Source organism: Nuphar pumila, chromosome 2 (assembly GCF_984573655.1).
Source record: "Nuphar pumila chromosome 2, dmNupPumi1.hap1.1, whole genome shotgun sequence".
NCBI lineage: Eukaryota > Viridiplantae > Streptophyta > Magnoliopsida > Nymphaeales > Nymphaeaceae > Nuphar > Nuphar pumila.
In genome coordinates, this window is record NC_143250.1 from 29128481 (window position 1) to 29148811 (window position 20331).

Below are 20331 nucleotides of genomic sequence, written 5' to 3' on the forward strand. Positions count from 1 at the left end.
ATCTCGCATATGAGCGATAAAAACAAAAATAAACTTCGGTGACCTGATTTGCAAAAACTTTGAAGCGACACTCTAAAAAGTTCAAAATAAGTTTGGACAACACCCTAAGGTTGCACGTTGCCCGTGCATCAACACAATGATGGCACACACATTTAGGTACCTAATTCTAATGAAATGTATATATATATACTCATTAGAATTGAATCCAGACCAAGAGAACAAAAAAAAGAACCGACAATGTAAAAGGATACCCCTGCTATCCAGCAGGGCAACCCTATATGATTCACGCCCTAGTTGGCCACCCTAGTTGACCATTTTATATAAAAAAGTAGCAACAAATTAGCGACAAAAACAATCCATCTCAAACGCCACCGCAAATTAGCGACAGAGTAGCGAAAGAAAAATTCTATCACTCATCCATCATGAAGTTGTGACGAAGTTTAAGGGCAGCAGAGACAGGGGGTTCTGCACCCTACCTGCCAGGGCAACAAAGGCAGGAGCATAACCCTTGCCTGACACAATGTAGCAGAGGCAAGGAGCTTGTCGAGAACCATGCGACAGGAGAAAACCCCTACTGACATGATGCCAAGGAGAGGCAAGGGTCTGCTCCTGCCTGACAAGCTCTGCGTAGGAAGAAGGCAACCCTCGCAGGATGATAAAAATAGTAGGGGTCAACCCCTATCAAGCTGACAAGGCAATGCAGAAGGCAACCCTTTCGACTGCCGAAAAGAGAAAGGAGAAACAAAGAAAGAAGAGAAAAATGGGTTTTACCTAGGAACCACTAGCTTCGAGGTTCCGTCGAGGGTGTTCCGACAAAAGCGATGAGAACGACTCTGGTTGGCTGGAGGATACAAGGAAGAAGGAACAGAAGGTCGGTGACTGCTTTCGTCGGTTGCGCTAGTCGGTGGTGGTTGGGTTGTTTCAGCCTCAACCACCCACCTACACTTCTCGTGATGAATCAAAGTGGCCACTCTAAAACCAGATGGATGGCAACAACCCATAACCACGTTTTCAGACCCAACCTTCCCTCTCTCAATCAATTGTTTGCTACATCTTCAAACCCTCTCCCCGCTTCACTAGCACCCTACCTAGATGAAAGGGGTTCGTTATAGTTTTCTATCGAAGAGTATGAAATAGATTCAATCAACCACAAGAGCAGGGATTTCATATGAAAATTTGGGCTCTTGCCATCAATACCGAAAATGACTGGAACATAAAATTTGTTATGAATACTTCATCTGAAATAACGTTAGCCTTATCTATAAAGTGGTGCTATTACAAATAGAATTACATGTGCTTGTAGTTCTATATGAATTAGTAAAGCTTGAACAATTTTATTGTTCTGTGAGCACTGGTATGATTTTGTTCTTATGACTCTTGCAGACATTACATATTTAATTTCATCAGAAATCATTTTGAGGTGAATGGCATTATATATATATATATATATATATATATATATATATATATATATATATATATATATATATATATATATATACATATATATAAAATCATTACATACACCATCAATGCATGATAAATTAGATATTTTCTTCATCACAACATTATTATGATTCTCTTTTAACTGGTTAAGATAATATCTGTAACATCATAGAATAAAATGGCTACAAATCGTAAATGGATGTACCATATGATAGTTGATAATGACGTATCGCTTGAATATATGAATGGTGTTGACATTTTATTAAATTTACAACGACAAGTGTCAGTACAATGGATCACACTGATCGGATCAGTTGCCCCTACACGATGTGTAAGAACAATCAATTTATAGAACCTCATGGCGTTAGACATCACCTATATAGGAAGGGTTTTGTCAGTGGTTATCAGAATTAGATGCTTCATTGTGAAGAATTTTGAAACAATTTTGACGCACGGGTAGACGTGGTGCATGATAATCCATATGTGGATTTGATATTTGATGTCGCTGGACCAGAACTGGGTTATGCTATGGGTCCTAGTGATATACCAACTGGGGTAGAGGAAGAAGCACCAAACGATGCAGCTAGTAGATTTTATGACTGACTTAGAGATGTTGATGAGCCATTGTAGAATGGTTGTGAGAGTCACACTGTCTTGTTTGCAGTTCTTTAACTACAATGGGTACACCATAAATGGTTATCAATTTTATGCAAAAGACTACGGTATAAACAAGTCAATGATGAATAGTGGCATGTGTGTCAAGGGTAGTAGTTACAGTAAAAAATAAACTTGACTACTACGGTGTTATTGAAGAAATAATGCAGTTGTCTTACTTAGGCATAAATAACATGATAACTTTATTCAAGTGTCATTGGTTTGATCTCACAACAACAAGAGTCGACAAAGCCTCAGGCATTATAGAGGTGAATCATAAATCAATGTTTGAAATATATGAACCATTCATATTAGCATCGCAAGCTCAACAAGTTTACTATACTTCATATCCGAATATAAGGAACTCAGATAGAAATGAATGGTGGGCGGTTTGCAAGGTGAAGTCTAAACTATACCCCAAGTATGATCAGTTGCAGGAAGACGAGATTGTTAAAGATGGTGATTATTATCAATTACATGATATGTATGACTTCTCTTATATATGGTCACGATGTCACACATGGTTTGCATGTATCTTCATTGTTCGATGGCACACATATGAAATAATGTGATCCAAATGATATACCAAGTGGATGGTCGCCCAATGAAGAAGAAGATGAAAAGGAGGAGAAAGAAGAGGAATATGAAAGTCAAACAAGTGATGAAGAAGCATACTCGAGCTAATGAAATATATCTTGTAATACATACCACATCACTTTCTCATATATACCATCTATTTTAACATTATATCTTGCATATCATGTTACATTCCATGTACATACAGTTCATGCATAGTTATAAAATTGATTCATGTAGGACCTTTAAATCTTTATATTTCATGCACATGTCATGTTCATACATGTCATGCTAAGATCAAGAGTTATGTAATTGATACAAACAACAACAACAACAACTACGCCTTCATCCCAAAACAATTGGGGTCGGCGATATGAACCAACAAAGAAAATCATTATGGGTCTTCCACATGTTATTTGGATCAGTTATGTAACTGATCCAAATAACATTTTTAATTGTTAGAATATGGTTCATGGAGGTCGCAGTGGTTGAGGGCCAAGTGAAGGCCTTCATCTTCACGTACAACCTTCATCTTCACGTACAACTTCGATAGGTATATCATTTAAATAATTATATACTTGATTAGTTTAAATATGTATTGTGTGAATTTCTAATTCATTGTTGTATACATGATGTTTCACCTGCACATGACCCACCTACACCAGCTACTCATACACTTCACGAGTCAACGTTGGTTGGTATGTATAGTTTCATAATGGTTAAAGTTATTTACTCAACATGTAGATAAAATGTGTACATGAATTTTTTTATTTTTGTACAACAGTCCAAGAGAATCGTACGGATGCTGGGACTTCTCAGATTGACACATGACGACTCATTGAAATAATGTATATCGATAGTCGACCGTAAGTATTTCATTGTCACTTGTCCAATACTTATCTTATAAATAGTGTATATCGATAGTCGATTATTAATGTGTACCAATTCATATACAGCGTGAGGTTCGAGCTACAATAAGTAATTCAAGAAATTAGGAAGTTACTAGTTCAGTATCTTCCAAGACCAGTCGCTCAATAGAAAGAGTACCCGAAGGAGGTGTTGGACAGATTATGATCCTCATTCATGGTATACAATCGTTTATCATAGTTAATGTGTTTCATATTTAATTTTTTGTTATAGTCATGTGTACTAACTTTCTAAAATTATTTATAGGCTTTGAATCACTTCGGGACTGTGAAGGAGGAGCAGGATGTGAGTCTAGTCTGGCAGAAGGTGGCTACCAATCCATTTATCGACATGCTTCGCAATATGAAGACTGCAACAATAAAAGCAACTGGTGGGATAGATGATCCACTACAGTGGAAGGACCATATATGACCCTTCTACTATCAGGATAAATTATTGGGATGCAATGTGCCATAAGTGGGCGAGCCTTGAATTTTGAAATCGCTCAACAAAGGCTGCACAGAACCGAGCGAAAATGCCTGATGCCCATCTACACACAGGTAGTTCTAGGACTTTTGAAAGCTACCAAAAGAAAATGGTAACTCATCAATATATATATATTAATATATATATATATATATATTAATATATATAGTCAAGTTTATAAGTATTTCTACATACTTTTAAATTGATTTTTTTATCATTTAACCTTGCAGGAAGCCAAAAAAGGAAACCTTGTGTCTTACAAGGATGTGTTTGTTAAAACACATAAATGTAAGAGCACAAAAGAGTTTGTATCAGAAAGGCGAGAGCGACAACGATATGTATTTATTGTATTAATAAACATTGTAATATACAAGTTACCATGAATTACATTATTATAAATATTGTAATTCTTAATTATTAATTCATACCGTAATCATTACTTTATAGGAGTCATACGAGCAACAGATAGTAGAGCGATATGGCGGTGACTCCACTCAGCATCCGCCTTTTGATCCTGCAGTATGGGTGACTATAATCGGTGAACCCAAAAAAGGTCGTGTGTTCAGGTTTGAGAGTAATATAAATACCACAACAGTCGTTGCCTCCTCCAGCCTAGGCTCTCAGAGTTCTCCTGCAAGCATCAACTCTCAGTGTTCGATTGACACTGCTATTTCTTGGGATGGTGTCCGCCAACTTCTTCATAACATAATGTGTGACTTTTTACATGAAGGCATTCCCAACCTTATCCAAAATGAGTTGTGCAACTTTTTTTGGGACAGAAAAACTTCGTATGTCTTCAACATGAGCTCTAGTGCCCATCAGGTACATATAACGTTTATTTCAATACATATCTAAAGTTTTATGTCATTAGTTTTATATCGTTAGATTTTAATACATATATTCCTATAATATTTCATTAGTTTCATTCAGCCATGTTACTTTGATTGCCTTAGATTAGGTGCATTGCATATAATTTATTTATCAATACTAACATTTTGGTTCTCTTGTAGGATGTTGAAGATGATCGACATAGAAGAGCTGATGGAGGGGCAGATCAAGACAATGAAGAGGATGATGCTCTAAATCTTGGCGAGGAGTAGCTTCATGTGTTAAATTTGTTTCATGTACTTGTTTCAAATGAAACTCTTTGTATATGTTCACTTATAACTAATTAGAACTTGGTGAGGATTATACTGGGTAATTAAATTTGTTTCACCTACTTTTTATATGTATTTTTATGTGTACTTTGTCTTTTATACACAGCTTATATAAATTGTATAACGATAAATTTTTTCTCGATATTTATATTTCAAACAAAATTGTTTTATTTTTTTTATTTTGTGAGAGATATTATCCGTCTCTAATATTCAGCAATGGACTTTTTGAAGAAATTCAGTCACAAAATGGTGACAGTATTTGGTGATGAATAATATCAGTTGCCAATTTAGTGATGGATATTTATCGGTCTCAAAAACTGAATCAACCGATGTTTTATGACAAAATGTAATTCATCGCTAAATTGGTGACAAAATTTAAAGACGGATACGTATTCATCGTTAAATTTTTATGACGGATTAGCGACATATATGTATCTGTAGCAAAACCAAATTAGTGCTTATTTAGCGACAGACTTGTGACAGATCATGACATTCACTAATCGATCGTGAAGTAGCGACAGATTAGTTCTATCGCTAATTAGCGACCAAGGAATTGCGACAGACGCTATCCATCGCTAAGTCATCGCCAATCCGTCGCTAAAGTGTTCAACGATGGATTTGCGATGAATTAGCGTCGGATAGCATTCATCGCTAATCCGCAGAATTCTTGTAGTGGTCTAATGCTGGTGATGATGGTGAGAATGAAGAAACTTATGATGTCAATTTTGTGCCTTCTAGAGTTGTACCTAAATAATAAAAAACTTTTGTGGAATGGTGGAATTCTTCTAAAGGCCAAGCATGTACTTCATTATCAATTATTTATTCATCCTAACTTATTATATGTGTTTTTAAATGTTACTACATGTATTACAAGTGTTTGTTGACCAATCTAGGCTACATGCAATAGAAACAAAGCTAATCGTGCAAATTCAGATGTTCTTCACACTTGTGGAACAAAAAGTTACACTCGTGGTCATGAAATGGTAAGAGTGAGATTGATATGAATAGATGTTTTGACATGCATTATAATTTTTTACTACAAATATTTTAAGAAAAAGCAAAAAAGTGCAAGGATCTTACTCTAGTAGATATTTATATCGTTTCACATGAGAGAAATATGGAGTACCTATAAATAAAAAGCCATAAAAAAATAGTATATGTATCACACTAATTGTAGATCTTTTTAATACTAAGATTTTCATTTATATTTACATGTAAAATGATATAGAGGAATCACCTTCAGCCTAAAATTAGGGAATTGGCATCTCGGATGCATAAGGATACAAAAGATAAAGTTGGGCATAATGACATATTAGCTCAAGCTGTAGGATTAGATCATCGTGGGCGTGTACGTATACATATGGGGTATGTCTCAATTCAAAAGTTATTTTTCAAGAAGCACCAAACTCTATTAAAGCTACATAAGCAATAAATGAGGCACTAAGAAAAGCTACAATAGCTTAAGAAAAATGTGTGCAAATAAAGAATGATATGATAGCAGTGCAACCTTTGAATGAACAATTTGTTGAGCAAGTGAGAGCACTCAGGATTCTAGTGCTTTCCAATGAAAATGGAGTATCTTAATACTTGTTAGGTACATAACATGCTATATTAGTAATTGCTAATAAGAGGACTTTGGTTTGATAACAATGAAGTTATTCGTTATATTATATATTTTTTGCAAGTTTAGAGGAGTTGAGTGTTGTTCAGAATGTATGATATTTATAGATTATTAGTTAGACTGGTTGAAAGACTCTAGTTGTTTTTGTCTTACTTAGATTGACTTTTCATAAGGACTATATTTAATTTGTGAACTTATAAATAAAAAAGTTATGAGATACACTGTTAAACTAATTGGGTTTAGGTTTATTATTTTATAGTTTTTATGGAATTGTCATTGTCTATTCATATATTTTTGTGTACATATATATGTTCTTTCTTATGTGTGATGAAGGTAAATTTGTATGGTGATGGCAATGGTAATTATGTTATTGATGAAATTGAATATGATGATAATATATGTGATTATAAATAATGGGTGAATGGTGATTATGGTATTGGTGTTTTCTAAGGTATATCATGGATGTTGATGGTGATATATTAGGTGTACTTGATATATTAGATCATTTTAATTTTCATATATAGTGATAGTTCTTCTATCTCCTTTGGTTTCATTGTATACAATTAAGTAGGTGTTATGCTTTTTATTTTATTTCCCTTGTTAACATCCATTTATCATGTGCACAAGTACCTCCTAAGTACTGAATGCATATCTTTTTATTTTTTAAAATAATAATGGAGTTCATAGTAATGGCAATGGTGTAGTGTGAGTATGATAATGGTGGCAGAATAAGACAAATAGGTATGGTGGTAGTGTTTTCAAGTAATGAATGACGGATATGATGGTATTGATAGACATAACAATGTTTGCATTCATAATGGTGTTGCTTTTTTTATGTTGTTTTATGTGCAAATTGCTAAAAATAAGTGAATGATTATGTCATGCTTCAATATTGTTGTTATCGTTATGTTCTTTTCAAAGTTATTTATTAAGAATTTCTACTATCAAAATGTTGGATGCATCCTATCAATACAACTCAAAATAGGCCGTCAAACTATTTTTTTAAGGACCAAGTATTAGTGATGGATCAAGTTGTCACCAATGTTATATGAACATGTTAAAAAAGACTTATAGTGATGGTTATGCCCATCACTATAAGTGCCTAATAAAGAATTAGAGACATGAATAGTGATGGCTCAAGCTATCACTAAACATGTATTTGTGACAACGACGAAGCCATCACCAATACTCATGAAGGATATCACTTGTGTGGACCTATAGTGATAGTCATACAAGGGATTAGTGACAGTTCCAAGTAGTCACTATAAGTAATAGTCATGAAACTTATAGTGTCGAACACTAAGCCGTCACTATGACTTATAGTGATGATTTTTGTTGATTATGTGATGGATTGAATCAATCACTTAATGAGTCCTATTATTACATATAGAGAGTTCAATGAAAAGTTTATATAGACATGGTCTCTCATTAGGGAAAAGCATAAAAGTATATTCTAACTTTTCTCTTTAGATAAAAGTTAGTTTCCTAATAAGTGAAAACTTCATTCTAATGAAAGATGAAAACTCTTCACGTGAAAGATGAAAACTTTGAAAAAAAGAAACTTTTGTATTTCTTCATGTCATGCGATAATGAGAAACTCTTCTCAAACTCTTCATGTTAGGGATCTCCATAATAGATGATCTTTACTAATTTGATGGATCTAGATCTAGATTCAACTCCTTAACACGACCCCTCAAGTCAACCTGCATATCATGGAGATTGAGCTTGCTTCTTAATAAGCAAAACCTTGGCTCCATAACATATTTGGTAAAAATATCGGCCAATTGCTCTTCTGATCAAATAAATTTTATATCAATTTCTCTATTGGCAACTTTTTCATGAACAAAATGAAAGTCTATCTTTATGTGCTTTGTGCAAGAATGAAATACTGGATTTGCAACCAAATATATAGCACCCAAATTGTCACACTATAGAGTCAAAACCTGTTTTAACTTGACTCCTAACTCAGCTAACAACATCTTTAACCACATCAACTCAGAAATTTCTCCTGCTAGAGCTTTGTATTTAGCTTCAGTATTGGATTTTTCCATAATATGTTGTTTACTGGAGCTCTAGGATAGAATATTGGGACCCAACATAGTTAGATATCCTCTAGTAAATCTTATGTCAGAAGGGAAACCTACCCAATTTGTATTAGGGTAGACTGAGAGACCAAGTGATTGAGATTTTCTGATATTGAAGCCATAATTGACAGTCTCCTTCAAATATCTTAAAATTCTTTTGACATGAGTCCAATGCTCCTATGTAGGTTGATGCATGAATTGTCACACTTTGTTTACAACAAAAGCAATAGTTGGTCTTGTCAATGTAACATATTGAAGACCTCAGACAAAACCTCGATAGTTGGTAGAATCGTCAAGCAATTCTCCCTCAAAACCTCGATAGTTGGTAGAATCATCAAGCAATTCTCCCTCATATTTCGATAGAACCACATTAGGCGTAGCTGGTGTAACCATGAGTTTGGAATGAACCATTTGTGACTTTGCTAGTAATCATAGATATATTTTCTTTGCAACAAACATATTCTTTTTGAAGTTGACTTTACTTCTATGTCCGGGAAGAAGTGTAATGAGCCTAGATCTTTTATAGAAAATTCCTGACCAAACTCATGAATTATCTTATACACTTATTATGAAGAATTTTCTATAACAATGATATCATATACATACACTGATACATAAACAAGAGAATTTTTATTATTTTTAATGAAAAGCAAAGTGTCAGCTCTTGATTCAACAAAATCACTACAAACAAGATAAATTTTCAATCTTTCAAACCAAGCTCTTGGGGCTTGTTTAAGTTATAGAGAGTTCTATTTAAACGACAAACATATTTAGAAAATTTAGGATCTTTAAAACTAGGAGGTTGTATCATATAAACTTTATCTTTTAAAAATCTATGTAAAAATGCATTATTGACATCTAACTGATGCGTAACCTAATTATGGCTTACAACAATGGAGAGCATTGTTCTAATCATTGTGAGCTTTACCACTAAAAATAATCTATCCCCTCTTGTTGATTGTAACGCTTAGCAACAAGTCTAGATTTCATTTGCATGTCTCTTTATTTTATATATCCATTTGCATCCTACTATATTAACACCTTCTTTAGGAGGCATCAATGGACAAATTTGATTCTTGTGAAGAGCTTGAATTTCATCTCTCATGGCCAATTCTCACTTAGGATCAGATCTGACGTGGCCATATGTATTAGGTTCTTCTTCATCAGGAGTGATTTTACTTAGAAGAGTAATTGGGTACTTATGAGCAATAAAGGTCTTGAGTTGCCTAGTCCCATCTTGGGATCTAGTAACCATATGATGGGTTTGAACATGTTATTGGTTTGACAAGTCTACAACAAGGTTTAGTCTAGACGTCTGATCGGTTCTTATGATATTTTCATAGGATCCAAATTTAGTTTGAGATTACTCAGTTAGTAGGTCACTGTTGGATCGAATTTAGTGGGACTCAACATGACATTCTTCATTTTCAAGTTGTTGACTTGGGTCAGGTTGAATACTAACAACAGGCTCCAAGGGGTTGTTTAAAGGATTTGCAATAAACATATACCCTAGACCAATTGCAGAAGGAACAATTATGGAAATAATGGGATTGATCATACCTGAATTTTTTAGCCATTGAGAAACATCATTGCTAACAGTGGGTACATTGGTGCCCTTTACAAGAAAGTACTCTCATCAAACACATGTCTTGAGATAAAAAAATATTTTTGAGATAAGATCATAATATAAAAATCCATTATGACAAGTCTCATAGCCAATGAAGACACATGCTCTAATCTTTGGAGCAAACTTAGACGCATTATATGGCACAAGATGAGGATAGCATTTGCAACTAAATATTTTCATATAATCATAAGTTGGAAGTCGTTGAAACAAAAGTTCAAACGAAGATTTATTTTCCAAGTTCGTGTTGGGTAAGTGATTTATAATGTGAACAACAATTCTAAAAGCATCAACCCAAAAAGAATATTTCATAAAAGCATGCATGAGCATGGTTAGACCAGTCTCAACCACGTCTATGCTTTCGCTCTATAACCCCATTTTGTTATGGGGTATGTGGGCATGAAAGTCATCTCTTTATTTCATGCTTATTAAAAAAGGTATTAAAAACATGAGTAACAAACTATCCTCCACTATCACCTTGAAATTTTTTAATTTCATGGGCCCAACTATTTTTTAACAATAGCTTTGAAAAATTTAAAACATCTTAATGTGTTAGACTTTCTCAATAAAGGAAAGATCAACAAGAACTTAGAGAAATCATCAACAAGCAGCATATAATACTTAAAACTTTTTCTAGAAGCACATGGAGCTGACCCCCATAAGTCAGCATGCACTAATTCAAGAGAAATAAAAGCTTTGAAATCAGAAATCTCAAATGGCAAATGATGCATTTTACCAACTAAGAAACTGAAACATAAATTTAAACTTTGTTCATCACAATCAATAGATCTGATTTGAATTAACAAATCAAGAGTTTTATTTCCTAAATGTTCCAAACAAAGATGTTATTACCAACTAAGAAATTGAAACATAAATTTAAACTTTGTTCCTCACAATCAATAGATATGGTTTTAATTAACGAATCAAGAGTTTTATTTCCTAAATGTTCCAAACAAAGATGCTATACACTAGCAGTTTCTCCTAACTCTTTGCTAGCCATGTGAGCTTCTCCACTCCTTGATCTGTTATTATCATTGTCAAATGCCCACTAGTAAAGCCCACCTTTACTCGATCATTTTTGAAGAATTTTTTTTTTTGCAAATCCTTAACAACAAATTCCTGAGAATAGAATTCAAACATACAATTGTTGTCTTTGGTAAACTTTGCAACCTAGAGAAGATTTCTTTTGATCATAAGAACATGAAGGACAATTTTTAAAATAAATGAATTTCCATGAACTTTAAGAAGGATATTACCATAATTGGCTATGGGAAGGTTAGATCCATTTGCCCACTAAGACCAACTCGGCTCCTTGATATTCAGTTTTTGCCTGCATTGGCTGATCTTTGGATGTCATATGATGGTTGGCCCCAGTGTCCAGGTACCAACAAGATTATTGAGGTGAATTCATGGTAGCAAAGGCCTTGGGAATATCATAGAACAGACACACTATGATTCTTGCATTTACAATACTGACAAATCACTTGGTTTCCTTCATTTTGACTACCTGAACTTGAACCTTGATCAAAGTTATTTCTTGGGTTATTAAAATCTCTCTCTAACCCTCTACCTCTTTCATGTCTTTTAAAATTATTATTATTACCATATCCCCTATGTCTCTATGCAAAGAATGCAGTGGACACAGATTCCAAGTTCTGAGATTGCTTATTTAATAATTGCAATTTCTTGTCATGATTAATTAACATATCAAAAAGATCAAAGAACGTAAGAAGCTTATCACGAATGAAGATAGTAGTGATAAAAGACTCATACTCAATAGAAAGACCATTAAGAGTATATAAACCTAGATCTTGATCTTGAACTTCATCACTAACAACACAGTGAATCCGATATGAATTTAACATGAATCAAATAATCAATCATAGACTTATCTTAAATTCTGGCACATTGTAAATCCTTCTTAAGTTGATGGATTCAAAGACTAGATTGAGAGGAGTGTTTCTCAAGAGCAACCGTGGCATCTCTTGTTGTGGTGTGATGAATTAGTTGGCCTGAAATCAGCTCAAAAATTATGGCCTTGATCTAGCTAAGAGTGAGCTGGTCGGCTCTCTTCCAAAGGAGATACGATCTGGATTATGGATAGAGGAATTACCTTGCTCGTTGAATTGATGTTGTGGGATTGATATTCCATCTACATATTTCAAGAGATCCTAACAGATTCAATTTGAGAGCTAGTTGGTTTGATCCAACATGATCGAAACCAAACTTGAGAAGGCGTTCCACTGGGTGATTACATTGGACGAGATAATGTTTGGCACAATGGACTGAGTGCTTGTACTCTGGGACGACGTGCTGAATAGATGCAAGCCTAGATCCACCAGCAACGAATAACACCAACTTTTGCAGTGAAGGATCACCAGCTCTTATACCATGTAAATGGTATTAACACCCTGATAAAGCTCACACGTCCCTCAAATCAACCACACACAATCACAATCAATGAATACTGATTTAACGTGGTTCGGCACTTGAATGCCTACGTTCATGGTTGAAGAAGACTCTTTCTCTCACACGTTTTCAGTGTCGTACTATTATTATATAGAGAGTTCAATGAAAAGTTTACAGGTCTCTCATTAAGGAAAAGTATCTTCTAACTTTTCTCTTTAGATAAAAGTTAGGACAAGTGAACTATCTTCTCATGAAAGATGGAAACTCTCTTTACGTTAACGTTAGAAACTTTGAAAATGAGAAACTTTCTTTCTTCATGTCATGTGATAATGGGAAACTCGTCTCAAAGTCTTCTTCACGTTAAGACTCTCCATAATAGATGGTCTTCACTTATTTGATGGATTCAGATCTGGATCCAACTCCTTAACAATACCAATATACAATAGTTAAGTTATCTGAATCTAGAACATGTTTGATAAGCTAATTGGGGCAGAAAAGGGAGAAAGAGCACCTTGCTCGTGGTACTCTTGCAGCTGGACACTCTGGAACCAAAAGAATGCTTAAAATGAGATTCCAACCAACACTCTTTATATTTTGAGAAGAGTTGCTTAATTTTGGGTCCAATTGCTACGTGGCCCTTGGACCTGGACTGCATTTTCTACAAACAAGGATTTTTTTTCCATACGGTACAAACAAGGATTTGAGACGAGTTTCGTTAAGCTCTACTCATTTGAATGCATTTTTCTTTGATCTGTTTGGGCTTATGTTACCCAGCCGTCTCCATGCCACGTCCTGGACTTGATCCAAGTCTGGCCAAACACAGATGCAGCGCATGATTCTAGGGTTAGTAAACAAGCACAACATGATCCATGGTGCCGATCCTGATCCATAACAGTACATGATGCTGGGGTTAGTAAACAAGCACAACCATCCAATCCAAGTATGAGAAGTTCAAGCTTGTGCTTATTTAGGCCAAACCCAATCTTGGACTTGAGTTCATGATTTGAGCCCAAGCTCGTAATGAGCCTGTATCTAATAAATAAAGCACGAGATGGCTCTTAACGACCTGAGCAAAGCTGAGTTCGGAGCCATACTTGCCAAAATACTACCTCACGTGCACTTCACTAAAATTTGACATACATGTTGGAGGAATAGATGATTTCCAATTGGAACCGGTAATGCCATGCTGCTAACTGCACATAGCAAGGCATGAGGTTAAACTGAGTGGCTGGGCTTACTAACCTAAACAAGAGCTCTTTGGTTTGAATCAAACTAAGGCACATCCCTCTCGCTGGCTATTCAAGAAGTAGAAAACGAAGAGGAGGTGAAGGAGAAACTCCACTAGTACCATGGCGATCACATCACAAAAATACAAAGGAGCTCAAAACTTCTAAGTTCCTCCTGAAGTCTTGAGAATGATGTAAGCAGGCCACACTTATGAAGACAAATACTAACACACTTATGACTATCATAAAGGGGCCATTTGCATGCCACAAAGATGGTGCCTGTCTTTTTTATGAGGCACCATTTTCAGGAGGCGTGTTCCCCATAGAGATCAGGAAGAACTTTTTTTTTTGTTTAAAAAACCCCTACTTTCCCGTTGATTTTTTTATTCCACACCCTCCCCAAAACCTCTCTCTCTCTCTCTCTCTCTCTCTCTCTCTCATTTATCACGGAATTAAAATCCAGTGACGTGGAACACTTTGTGTGTGTCCTGTGCGGAGAATGTTACCTTGCAAGGTAGACGCCCCATAAGGGTGCATTTGACACCCTGGACACCACAGTCCAGAACAAATTGTCCTGAACTGTTGGATCCAGAATGCTGCTACAATTGTGTTCATGTTCTATGCAGGATGTGAGTTCACCAATGGGCGGGATCCACTCGTCCACCCATCCAGGATGCTGCCACAATTGTGTGTGTTTGATGCAAGATGTGGGCACACCAATGGAGAGACACACTCGTCCTGATATCCATGATACTGCTACAATTGTGTCTGAATTGGATGCAGGATGTGGGCCCAACAACGGCAAGACACACCCATCCCGCCATTCAAACATACTCTAAAGGTTGATCACAAACCTGAACAGCTGATCAAACTGGCTTAATGTAACTCAAAAGATATACCAATGGGTGTACAAGGGCACGATGATTCCATCGAGATTCTTGGTCAAGTTTGACACATGAGAATGATGTTCCAAGAGGTGTACCGCTCTACATAGTTCAACTTTATTTGTCTCGTGATAATGTCATTTATGTGGTTTTACTTGTTTTTCAATGTGAATTTATTTTACAGATTTAAACTGAACTTTAATTTTCTTGTTCGATGTATACAAGTCCACGCTGCAAGGCTTACTCTTCACTTTAAAATACTCCCACCACCTTACCTTCCCCTTTTTTTTTGAAACCACCCCTAGGATCAGAGACCAAGCCATACTAGCAGCGTAATAAAAGTTTGAGTTATTTTTTAAAGTAAAGCTTTGTTTCAAGTTAAGACCCAATAATCAGCAGCTTGGACAAAATAATCTCCGGAAAGATTTGAACCATGTTACCCAAGTTTCCAGATAAAATTAGACGATCAGAGGTGAGCCAAAAGAATCCAAACAAGATCAAATAGATGCAGTTTCCTAATGAGGATCAGTTTGTCCAGCACAAGCCGATTAAGGAGTTCAATCAATTAAGGGGTGCAACAGGTGCGGAAACCAATAGCAACCATAACTCTCTAGATAAATCAAGAACTAAAATTAAGGAGACTTGCAACAAACTTGTGATTGAAGGAAAAAAGGACGTCCAAATCCAATCCTTGAAAATAGCAGAGACAGTTGCTAATCATGAGAGTTGTAATCTCCACATGAATCTTGCAACCTCTTTGGCTATAACATGACAAATAAAGGGTCTTCTTCTCCTTCCCTTCTCATGTTGAACAAGTGAGTGACGATTCCTGGACATAGGATCTTCATGAGATGAACCACACGTTTGAAAGCAAGAAAAAATCTCATCAAAAAAGAAAAATTTGGCTATGAGAAGTTCTCACATGAGTACTTTTGTTTATCAAAAATATTCTCTTGTTTGTGTGACATGAGAAAATCAGGTTGGAAAGATGTTAAAAGTGTTTTGATTAGGGTAAGGGCTGCCCTCAAAACTGAAATTTTTTTACAGGAAAATTTTCTCCATCTCCAGAGATGGAGAACTTTTTCCTATCAAAATCAGGGAAAAATAGATTTTTTTTTTCAAAAAATTCCTATTGTTTGCAGCGCATGAAAAAATTGCCACTTTTTCTTTCCCACTTGCCATTTTCTCGCTTCCAATTATTTCTGCATGATCTTTGGGTACCCTTGGAAGCGAGAAAATGGTAGGAAAAATGCAAGTAAAAAAAAGGTGGCAACTTTTGCATTCGTTCCAAACAATATAAAATTTTTGAAAAGAAAATGTCTATTTTGCCCAAAAATTTCCTATCAACAATTTTCAGTTTTGAGGGCAGCCCTCACCCTAATCAAAGAGCGTAACATTTCTGCAAACTGATTTTTCTCATGTCACACAAACAAGAGAATATTTTTTCATAAAAACCGTTCTTATATGAGAACTTCTCATAGGCAGAAGTTTTTTTTCCTATGAGATTTTTTTCCGCTTCCAGATTGTATTATGGCAGGTATTGGATTGAACAAGATCCTAGGTCTTGTCTACACATGCAGCAGTAGAACAAAAGCTTCAAGTAAAGGATAGAATTGTAAAGTACAACCATGATGGCAAAATGGCAAAGACAATGGAAATACCAGCTAGTTTTTTAAATTTGAAATAAAAGTGTTACCGTTCATTCTTTTGACAATAATCTCAGAAAATTTACATGTATAGATATTGCTCAGCTAAAGAAATAGGTCAAACCTCTGTTAAACGAGCCTTATCGCTCGCAATAGGCCCAGGCCCTTCCCATAGTTCTACAAGCTCTTTTCTGATCCATGAAATAAATACAATGGGTCCTAATGTCGATGGTACCTGCATTCACGGAAATAATAAGCACTATATCCTTGTGTAAATAAAATCAGAATAATCTTCATCATTCTCATCAAGCACAAAATAGAAGTAAAATAATTCATCATTAAGTCTAAGATGTTCATGACCATGGTTGCCAGTTGAGGAAGCGGGAGCGGGAAGCGAGGCACTTTCAAAATTTTAGGAAGCGGGAAGTGTGGGACCACTTAAGAGCGAGTCGGGAATCATCTCGGAAGCGAACCGGAAGCGACCTAGGAAGCGAGGGGGAAGCGAAAAAAAATAAAAATACAAAAAATTGAAAAAATTGGGGAAGCGTTGGGGAAGCGCAGGGGAAGCGTGATGGGAAGCATGCTTCCCATTTAAAAGTGGCACTTCCCCGCACGCTTCAGAAGCACGACGTTTCGTGCTTCCGAAGCGTGCTTCCGAAGCGTGCTTCCCCTTTTACCTAGGCGCTTCCGGTAACTCTGTTCATGACTACCTAGGCCACCTCATGGGCCATGAAACTCAACTGATTTATTATTTAAAAAAATACTGATTTGGGAAGTTTAAGTTTCCAATCCCAAGTCATACAGAAGCCTACAATTTTTAACATTGAATAGCTGAAGCCTTTTTTTTTTGCAGATCAAGAAGCAAAATTTCTTAAAGTACAAAATTAGAGCAGGAAGTACATGGGTAAAAAAGTAAGCAAACACAATAAAAGAGGGCTTTTTGCAAATTGGTCCCCACCTTACAGCAGATTTGCAAGAATAGCCCCTACCTTATGTCATTTTGCAAATCAGCCCTCGCCTTTCTCACCGTTATTACAAATTGGTCCTTCTGTCAACAGCTGTTAGTTTGACCACAGTTAACTGGTCACCAAAATGCCCTTCATCAAATAGTTGTGTGTGTTAACTTTTTACAAATTAGTACCTACCTTATTCACATTTTGCAAATTGGTCCTCCTACAAGGGCAGAACCATCAATTTATCTACCCTTTAACAGTTACCGTCAGGAAAGCTAACATCTGTTAACCTCAAGGACTGATTTGCAAAGGTTAATGAAAAAGCAGGGACCGATTTGCAAAATGGCATAAGGCAGGGACTATTTTGCAAATCATCTCTAAGGCAGAGACCAATTTGCAAAAAACCTTAAAAGAGGACATCCATGAAAACCAGCTTTCCACATGATATATCCAACCCATTAGTGGTCCAAACACATCCAACTTGATAAGAGATTAAATATAATCTCACTTTGCATAGACCATATACTGTAAGTTCCCCAAATGCATCTCAAGCTACATTCTTCTCTTTCCACATGGCTGCCCAAGAGGCAACTAATGCACTACCCCAAAGGAAATTACACAATTGACTACCAAAGAAATTACAAACATTTCTTCCAGGCCATGTTAAAGTAAACCGGCTATAAAGGAGTTTAACCATGCAAAATCGATAACTTGGTAGGATACAAAGATTACAGTATTCCACTGTACTAAGCTGAAAATATCTGTTTGTTTTATAGCTATTTTCTTCACTTATTAATCATTTGTGAAAGATAAAAATAAGGCTTAGCCTTGCAAAAAAGAATACATACATTACAGAAAAGAAACTATGTTAGCTAGAACTTCCGCAGGCAACACCCATCATGATGACAGGAAGCAAGTGAATAAATACCTAAAGGAGTGAGGCCTTGAAATGTACATCATGAATGAAGTCACCTATTTACATTGATTAAAAAAATTAATTTTTTAGTTCTTGTAAATGTATTTTCTATGTTACCACGACACGGCACTTAGAGTGGCGTACCTGCGTCGACACGTGTCAACATGGATACTGCTATGTCACATAGGTGCGGGTGTGCGTGTGGCGATGCAGCACTTTAAAAAAACTTGGGTGCAGGAGGATATATATATATATATATATATATATATATATAGAGAGAGAGAGAGAGAGAGAGAGAGAGTTTGGGTCTAGATCAAATATGGATCTAGATTCAGACCCAAACCCCTCTTTTCTCTCTCTTATTAACTCCACCTAGGGGTGTCAACGGGTCGGGTTTGGTTCGGACCCAGGTGGAACCAGACTTGGACCAGATTTTTGGGCATGGTATCGGATTTGGATCCAGGTCTAATCCAGTCTACTATAAGAGAAACTATATCCAAACCTGATAAGAACTACATGAACCAAACCCGGACCATACCCAATAAAATAATATTTTTTATCATTTTTACATTGAAAAATTGCGGGTCTTAATCGAAACTCGGGTTGGGTCCGTGTCTAATATAAAATTTCAAAAACTATACCCAGATCCATGTATTAACCAGACCTTCGGATCTGGACCTAGGTCTTTTATTTGTCACCATACCCAAACCGTATAGGGTTTGGTCTGGGTCGGGTCCGAGTAAACCCGACCCGTTGACACCCCTAACTCCTCCCTATCGCCTCTCTCTCTCCCTCTCTCCGTAACCCCCACCCCTACATATCTCTCTTTTGGTAACCCACCCCACCGCCTCTCTCTCCCACTCAGTAAACCCACCCCACTGCCTCTCGCTCCCTCTCTTCGTAACCCCCACACCTCTCTCTCTCTAGGTAACCTCACCCCACCGCCTCTCTCTCTCTCTCTCTCTCTCTCTCTCTCTCTCTCTTCGTAACCCTCACCCACCACCCCTCTCTTCCTCTATTCTTCTCTCTTCGTAACCCTCATCCCACCACCATCTCTCTCCCTCTGTGAATAAGTAAAGAAGAAGCTACCTCTCTTTTTTCGTTTCTCCTCTTTTTCTCTGTCTCTCTCTTCTTCTTCTCCTCTTCCCTGCCTTTCATCGACATAAAAAAAGAAAAAAAGATTGAACAAAAATGACCCGCACCCAGGGTTTTTTTACCGCACCTGGTGCGACACCCGCGTCACGTCCATGAGGGTGCGGCGGCCTATTAGCCGAGTCCCTGTGACATAGGGATACTGGTACCTAGACCCGGCATTTGCCATGTCCTATATTATATTTTCAATATATAGTATATATTTTAGATATATAATATATATTTTTCAGTATATATTTAGCCGTGTCTTTGTACCCACATTTTTTAGAATTGCCATGTCGTACCCTCCGTACCCATACCCGCACCTGTACCCGTACCCAGGTGATAGCGTATTTCGGATACCTATAGAAAACAATAAGCATAACAACAGGAGAAAAAATTAATCAATTTTTGTTGAGTCTAACTCATAATGATCGTTTATTAAGTAATGACTTGGCTAACATATTATTAAGAAACCAGGACTGATCCACTTCTGATAATTAGCTGACATTTAAAGAGTAAGTTAAAGAGCCAAAAATAATCTAAAATGACTATCTGGCTTTGTATCTACTACTACTTTACAGAAAAAGGACAAGAATGATCTTATAAATA

At 36.3% G+C, this 20331-nt stretch overlaps 1 protein-coding gene across 3 annotated transcripts in view; it reads right to left on the minus strand.

Moving 5' to 3' along the window:
* LOC149845121 (signal peptide peptidase-like 1) overlaps window positions 1-20331 on the minus strand; it is a 38350-nt gene that overhangs the window by 13106 nt on the left and 4913 nt on the right. Inside the window, exons 5-6 of one of the 3 annotated variants that reach the window (XM_089995525.1) lie at window positions 16844-16954; window positions 15692-15902 (exon numbers count right to left, since the gene is read on the minus strand). In XM_089995525.1, the coding sequence (XP_089851651.1) occupies window positions 15876-15902; window positions 16844-16954 (138 nt within the window). In that variant the 3' untranslated portion in view covers window positions 15692-15875. Of the gene's footprint in view, window positions 1-15691; window positions 15903-16722; window positions 16955-20331 lie in introns of those variants that run through there. The other 2 variants (XM_089995527.1, XM_089995526.1) reach the window with 2 other exon arrangements.